Source organism: Halyomorpha halys, unplaced genomic scaffold, assembly GCF_000696795.3.
Source record: "Halyomorpha halys isolate HHAL.00 unplaced genomic scaffold, Hhal_1.1 Scaffold131.1, whole genome shotgun sequence".
Taxonomy (NCBI): Eukaryota; Metazoa; Arthropoda; class Insecta; order Hemiptera; family Pentatomidae; genus Halyomorpha; species Halyomorpha halys.
In genome coordinates, this window is record NW_027116732.1 from 469263 (window position 1) to 476827 (window position 7565).

At 33.4% G+C, this 7565-nt stretch overlaps 1 protein-coding gene across 1 annotated transcript in view; it reads left to right on the forward strand.

Moving 5' to 3' along the window:
• The window catches only part of LOC106678262 (peritrophin-48), a 3989-nt gene extending 346 nt beyond the window's left edge, over nt 1-3643 (forward strand). The window contains exon 2 of the mRNA XM_014416681.3: nt 2613-3643. Within this exon, the coding sequence (XP_014272167.1) occupies nt 2613-3436 (824 nt within the window). The 3' untranslated portion in view covers nt 3437-3643. The remainder of the gene's footprint in view (nt 1-2612) is intronic.
• The last annotated feature ends 3922 nt before the right edge of the window (nt 3644-7565 follow it).

The window sequence follows — 7565 nt, forward strand, 5'->3', positions numbered from 1 at the left end:
CATATTTTAGTAATTTGTTTATACACCATGCAAAAAGCCCATTATATATATAAAATGTTAGTACAGATTATTACAATATCGTTACAAAATTATGTAGAATGCAATAGAGAGAGAGATACAATAAAAATAGAATAGAAAGAAGAATAAAATATAAAATACAACTGAAAAGAAAAAGAAAATTACATTTTTTTTTTATTTTGCTTGTCGCTAGACATTATCCATTCATGTCTATGTTGTCAGTGAACTCTATAATTTGTTTTTTGGATTTATTATACATTTGTTCGGGTAGTGGCCACGTGTCCACTAGCAGTAGAGATGATTTCAACAACTATAAATAATTTTAACAGTCGTATAATATGTGTTGAAAATGTTGTGCAGTTCTTGTGTCCTACTTTCATACGTCTGACTTCTGTAAGTAAAATCTCTTTAAGTATTGGTTAGTCGATCCGTGTTCTATAATAAATTGAGTAAGTTTGTAATGGGTGCTTTTGGTTATGTTGTATTTTTGTGAGGTGATGTTCGGAATGCATTTTTAAAATGATCGTCCTTTAGTTGACTGTTGCCATTGTCTGTTGATCTAGAGGCCATCTTCTTTTCAGGGGCCTCGGAAGATTGTCGGAAATGGAAGAGGAAGCAACCTTAGAAACTAGTTGGTTTGGGTGGTTAGGGAGTTTATAATGGAAGGATTCGTATCTGGTTCGGGCTAGATCGGTTACATATGGAACATAAAAGTCTTTATGTATGATTTTATCAGTGATAAAGTAAGCAGCTTTGAGAATTTTACGAAAGATTTTGGGTTGTAAGGGTACGAGAGGAATTCGAAGGTTTAGTGGAGCCCAAAGCTCAACTCCGTATGTCCAGATTGGCCTTATTACAGTCATGTAGATCAGTCTTTTGTAATTAATTGGAAGTTTAGACCGTTTGTCTAGTAAGTGCTGTAATAGTCGGAATCTGCTTGCAATTTCCTGTCTTTTCAGTCTTGTGTGAGGATTTCAGGTTAGTCCTTTGTCCAAATGTAGTCCAAGGTAGCGGATCTGTTCGAAAGGGAATATTATTAATGAATTATAAATAGATATTAAATGTTATTTTTCTGGTTTCTAAAAAAAATATTTTAATTTATAACCTAATGGATTATTTTTTTTATTGAATATTCAGTTTATGATTAATGGATACAATCTATCAATCTAATTTCTATAGTTTATTTTTATGAATATATTCATATTTGTAGGATCTTGAGGTCAGTAAGACAACATCAGTCAATAAGACAACTATATCGAAGCGACGTATCGCAAAATTATCGTTTGCATAGTCATGCCGATTGTCTATTATACAGTGTTCCAGATTCCTGTGATACAACTACCTCAGGGTTTGTTCTAGAACTTTAGTAAGATCCTCAAAATCAAAACGAAAATTCATATTATTAGTAGTCAAGGAAAATTTTATCAATATAGAGATAAAATAATAAGAATTAAAAATTATATATTTTCTTGATTTGTTCCAAGTAAGTCTGATAAATAAACTGAATTAGGAGGTTAGGAGTAAACGTATGCAAGTGACTAAAATCATTTTGCTAACATTTATTTTTGCTATCTACCAATGGCTGAGATAAATCTACGATTCAGTATTAATAATATTGATAAGTCTCATTGATTAAGTAATAATTAGTGTATCATACGTACGCTCGATTGAATTAAGGTCTAAACATAATGCTGAAAATTTTTAGGGTTGGGTTCATATTTTTGGCTCCACTTGGCCTAAGCGTTTTGGCAAACCCTCTTCATTTCATCGTAGGAGGGAGGTGTCGGTACTAGAATTTTATAGAAAGGAAAGTCGTAAACCTACTGACTGCCCTACAGTATACTTCAATAATGTTGCTCTTACCCCTGTTGAGCAGATCCGCTACCTTGGACTACATCTGGACAAACGACTAGCCTGGAATCCTCACACACGACTGATAAGACAGGAAACTGCACGTCGATTTAGACTATTACAGCACTTACTAGACAAACGGTCCAAACTTCCAATCCATTACAAAAGACAGATTTACATGACAATTATAAGGCCTATCTGGACATACGGCGTTGAGCTCTGGGGCTCCACTAAACCTTCGAATTCTTCTCTTATCCAATCCTTACAATCCTTTGTAAAATCCTAAATGCTCCCTACTTTGTCACAAATAAAATCATCCACAAAGACCTTAATGTTCCATTTGTAACCGATCTAGCCCGAACCAGATATCAATCCTTCCATTACAAACTCACTAGCCACTCAAACCCATTAGTTTCTAATCTTGCTTCCTCTTTTATTCCGGAGAATCCTCCGAGGCGTCTGAAAAGAAGATGGCTTCGAGACCTTATATTGTAAAAATGTTTTTAGAGTCCTACCATTGGATCCTTGTACCATACCATAATGCTTTCCTCAAATTTACTTGATGTATTTATGTACAGTTGTAAATATCAATAAATAAATTTAAAAAAAAAATAGTAAGGAAATTAATTCTTCAGCTTATTCAACTTGTCTGTTAGTTTTGTCCCAACATGGCCTGGTATTGAATAGTAATAAATAGAAAAGTATTAAAAACAATGTTCAATATTGTTTCTTTTTTATTATAGGTGTGTACGCTGTCAGTTCATATTGCTTAGACGGAGAAAAGAGCCTTGTCGATGGATCACGGTGTCGCAAATATGTGGAATGTAAAAACGGAGGGCTGTACCTGAAGCAATGCAGAATCGGACAACAGTTCAACCCCCAAACACAAAGCTGTGAAACTGTTAACGGACTAGAATGCAAACACGGCAAAGCGAGATGTGAAGAAGGCAAGACATTCTCTCACTCGGGCAGTAGCAGCCTCTACTATCAGTGCCAGAACGGCAGGATCTCGACGAAATACTGCGGAGTGGGAGAGGTCTTCGATCATGAGGCTGAGCAGTGCCAACTGATTGGCAGTCTGCGCAATACTCACTTCGGTGCTTCGAGGAGTAAGAGGAGTACGGATGCAGCTTGTGAAGAGAATGTGAAGCGAAGGGATGGCAAGTCCTGCAAGGATTACCTAGATTGCATCAACGGTGAAGAAGTTAAGAAATCTTGTCCGGACTGCATGAACTTCGATGAAGTGCAACAATCCTGTCGTTTCAATATGGTCTTGCCTTGTGGACCAAATTCCGTAATGCCCACACTGCCGCCTCCTACACCTAAACCAACTGAAGCACCGACTGAAGCACCGACTGCTGCACCAACTGCTGCACCAACTGCTGCTCCAACTGCTGCACCAACTGCTGCTCCAACTGATGCACCAACTGCTGCTCCAACTGATGCACCAACTGATGCACCAACTGATGCACCAACTGATGGACCAACTGCTGCTCCAACTGGTGCACCAACTGCTGCTCCAACTGCTGCACCGACTGCTGCTCCAACTGCTGCCCCTAAACAATAAAACATACAACAACGAAACTTGGTGAAGTATTAATGAATGTACATCATCATGAAAGATGTTTAATAATGTTTGTGATATTACCCTTGAACATAAATCAAACTATTTCAATGAACTGTACAATTACAATAAAATTATTTTTGGTTCAGCAGTAAATGTATAAAATTATTCAAAGCTATAATTAAAATTTTATAAGATTTATAAAGAAAATTAACTATTTATTTCAAATACCTATTATTTATCCTAGTCTTTGTTTAGCTAGAAGTGGATTCTGGAGCCCTCCTAGGGTCTAAAAGCTTCCTAAATTGGGTACCTTCAATTGGGTAAAAATCTGGCGGTCAAACGTGATTCTGACCAAATCACCCCCTTGCACGACCGTTGGTATAATGACAGTACTCTCACTTGTACTTACAAAGTACTGAACCCTTCATCGGTAGTAGTGGTACAGATTTAATTTGATTTAATACAAAAAAAGAATCCATTTGTTTTTAATCCAGATATTCACCGGGATACAATGCTGGGTGATATAACCCGAATTAATTCTTCTTGAATGACGCTTTTAACCAAAATGGTTTAAAATATGGATTAGTTAGGTTAGTATTTAAATTGATTTTGACTATTGAATTGAGTGGGATTACTTAGAATAATGAGAGATATTACAGTTTTACTTGGTGGTAGATTGGTGATGATGCTTGAAGACGGGTTCCCTCATCCTACATTTGTACCTTTGCCTGGGTGTTGTGTGAAACTACTCACTCATGGTGAATTCTTGAGAATGAGCAAAAATGATGTTGCCATGGCAAGAATACTCTAACCTGTACAGTCCAATTGGGTACAGAGACACTACTACTTTACATGTTTCCCAATAGATGGCAGCAGCTTGAGGTCCCATTTAACTCTTCCTCAAACACACTTGATACTAGTTTCCCAAGTAATAAAGTAATATGTTTTCAATTAAAACTATTCAGTCACAACCAAATCCAAATATTATAGTTAATAGAGTCATTAATTAAGTAATTAATCATAACGAAAATACAGAGTGAATTAATTATAAGACTTGTCATTTACCTTTTCTGTTAACGGCTCATATACGACCATTATGTTGATCATCAAACCCTTTCATAGATTTATTTATCTATTTTTAATGACTATCAAGATTGTGAGATGGGTCATTTTTTCAAATGAACAAAATTGAAGGTAATTTAGGAGATTTTTTTTTAAATTTTGCATTTAAGCCTGGGTATACTATTTCGATGAGGAGCAAGAGCGTACCCAAAAACTAGGGGTTACATTGCAGCACGGAAAAGGCAACTGAAATCAAAAGTATATATATTTGTTGTAGTGCTATATCAGTTATAAACTGGTACACCCATGATGAGGATAATACCTAACTGATTTTATAGATAACTTGATTGTGCATTTATATACCAAGTTTATTAAAAATGGTTAGATCTTTTGTCGAAGTTTAGCTAATTTTTGTGATGTTTAAAAAAATAAAAATCTAAACAGGAAAGGCGAAAATTAATTAAAAAAATTATTTATTATTTTATTGCATTAAAAACTCATATTTCAGATTTTCTTTAGATAGGGATAACACATATAAATTTTGTTTACGCCAAGAATACACTTTAACAAAAGATAACGAAACAGTCATAAGATCGGGAAAGATTGCTACAGAACAAGAGCTCAAGAGGAGAAAAAAAGCCAGGTACTTCACTCCAATTTTTGATTACTTTAATGAAAACTATGTATAATTAATAGTCAAATTGATGAGTCTGCCAAGTATAGGTAGGGGGAATAAAAAATGGCGGCTGTTTCAAAACGAAAAAAAAAAGTTTTCATTCGGAGCCCTATCTCTGATAATTACATTACTGTTCAAGATACCAGTTAACTTCAACGTAATATATATTATCTTAAAAAGTAGCAACAACACAAGAGAAGGATCTAGAGATATATTTTTTTCAAAAATCAAACATTTTATACGAACAACCAGTAATTAAAATTTTGTGAGTTTATTTTGTCAAATATCATAAAAACTACTACTCCTACAAAAATAAACGTTACAATTTATTTTATAGTAAATTTAACTAGTTTTAATTTGAATGCTGACTGACATCTGTACGTCCTATGGTTTCTGAAATAAAGTTTTTCAAATCTCAAAATTATAGTAATGAACAACTATAAATCAATTTATTTTAGGAGATATCATGAAAACTACTATTCCTATGAAGGTAAAGGTCATAAACTTATTTATAGTCCATTAAACTAGCTTTAATTTGAGTTTTAATCGACATCTGTACTTCACATAGTTCCTGAGATATAGATTTCTCAAAATAAATAAACTAACTACTTATCTTTCAGTACTTTTTTAAATGTAATTTTGCGTTTTAAAAAGCTATATCTCGAAAACCATTGAACGTAAATAGCTATATTAGAGCTCATATTTCAGCAAAATTACTCTTCCTTAAATAATGTCCTCTTCGGTGTTGTTTGTAATTTTAAAGATATAGAGTTCCGGAAGAATAATTAATTTTTGTTAACGTTTTGAAACAGCCGCCATCTTTAATTCCCCCTACCTATACTTGGCAGACTCATAAATGTTGACTAGTAATTACACCTAGTTTTCATTAAAGTAATCAAAAATTGGGGCGAGATAACTGCCTTTTTTTCTTCCCTTCTCTTGTGTACTACTAGGTCTCGGCATTTCTCCTTTAGTTATTCATAAGATTCTTTGTATTTATGCATTTTATATTATTTCTAGCAATATGAACTGATTATTTATTTCAAATAAAGAAAATTCAAGGTATTTTATAAGAAGATTTTCTGAAAACTCGGGATGTAAACCCCGTTTAACTATTTTAATGTCGATAAAACTTATCTGATATTGAATATAACTTAATTGTTCGCTGATTCATGGAGTTTAATCAAAATAGTTGGAACCGTTTTGGATAAAATAAAAAACATCTGAAAAATCGATTTAATATAATGGCTAGTGCAGAAGTTACTGTCACATCCTAGCCATATTAAAAAAACATTCTATACTGCTACAACCTATAAAGGGGTACTTTATAGTACTTTGTAGTACAAATCTAACGGTTGTGGAAGGAGGTGACTTGGTCAGAATCACTCCATATTTCTACATAATTAAGAGTACCCAAGTTATGAGGCTCGGTGGACCTCAGAACTCTCAGGGTTGACTCACGGCTACAGTATACTAAAAAATCAATTTCTGCCCAGCCAGATCCTTTGAGTTAGTAGCATCGTTCCTTACCACAGTGCCCCCAGACTATATACTCCCGTTAAATATGTAATTTCAGTTTCGAACGAGTTTTCATTTTTGAGATAGCCTATTCACATAAACACAGACCATTTTATGAAACTTGGTTACTTGGACCTCAAAACGTATATTTCTATCTTCTGCATATAGGTAAGTGAAAATAAAAACTACGCACAAACTAAAAAAATAATAAGATTGTAAAATATGTTTTCTTTATCTTGTTCCAATTAAATAAAATCCATATGTATTTATATACTTATATGAGTAGTAATTAATGATGATAGTGAGATAATATTGATGTTATATATACTGCTAGTTAATATAGAACGAGATCTTTAAGTGGGACTAACCTTTAGCGATTTCTGAAGCTAGTTATGTAACGAGCCACTGCTAGCAGAGTTAGTTTTCACTTCGCCTTCCATGATTAAAAATCTCACAGTATAGCTCTGGAGACTTATCAACAGCTCCATCTAGAATATTTCAAATAAAAATTCTGGCAGTCAGGCTTATTCGTAAAATAATTTTAATATTATGTGATGTGCAGAAAAGACTAGATACAATATTATTGAGGGCGTAGGCGATTCTTAATTTTCTTAGATAACATTCTCAATATTCAAATAGTAATAGAAATAAATAGTAAAAAGAGGTTGAAACAAAAATTTGGCAGCTTTAAAATAGTTATATTATTACATTATAATATTTTCTATGATTATAGCTAAATTATTCTATGCAATGCTTTTTCATATACATATATATATATATATATATATATATATGCAGTATAATGCAAGATACAAATTTTAAGTTAATTACTAATTAACTATTAATTTAAAAACTGTACCTCGGAGTCTATAC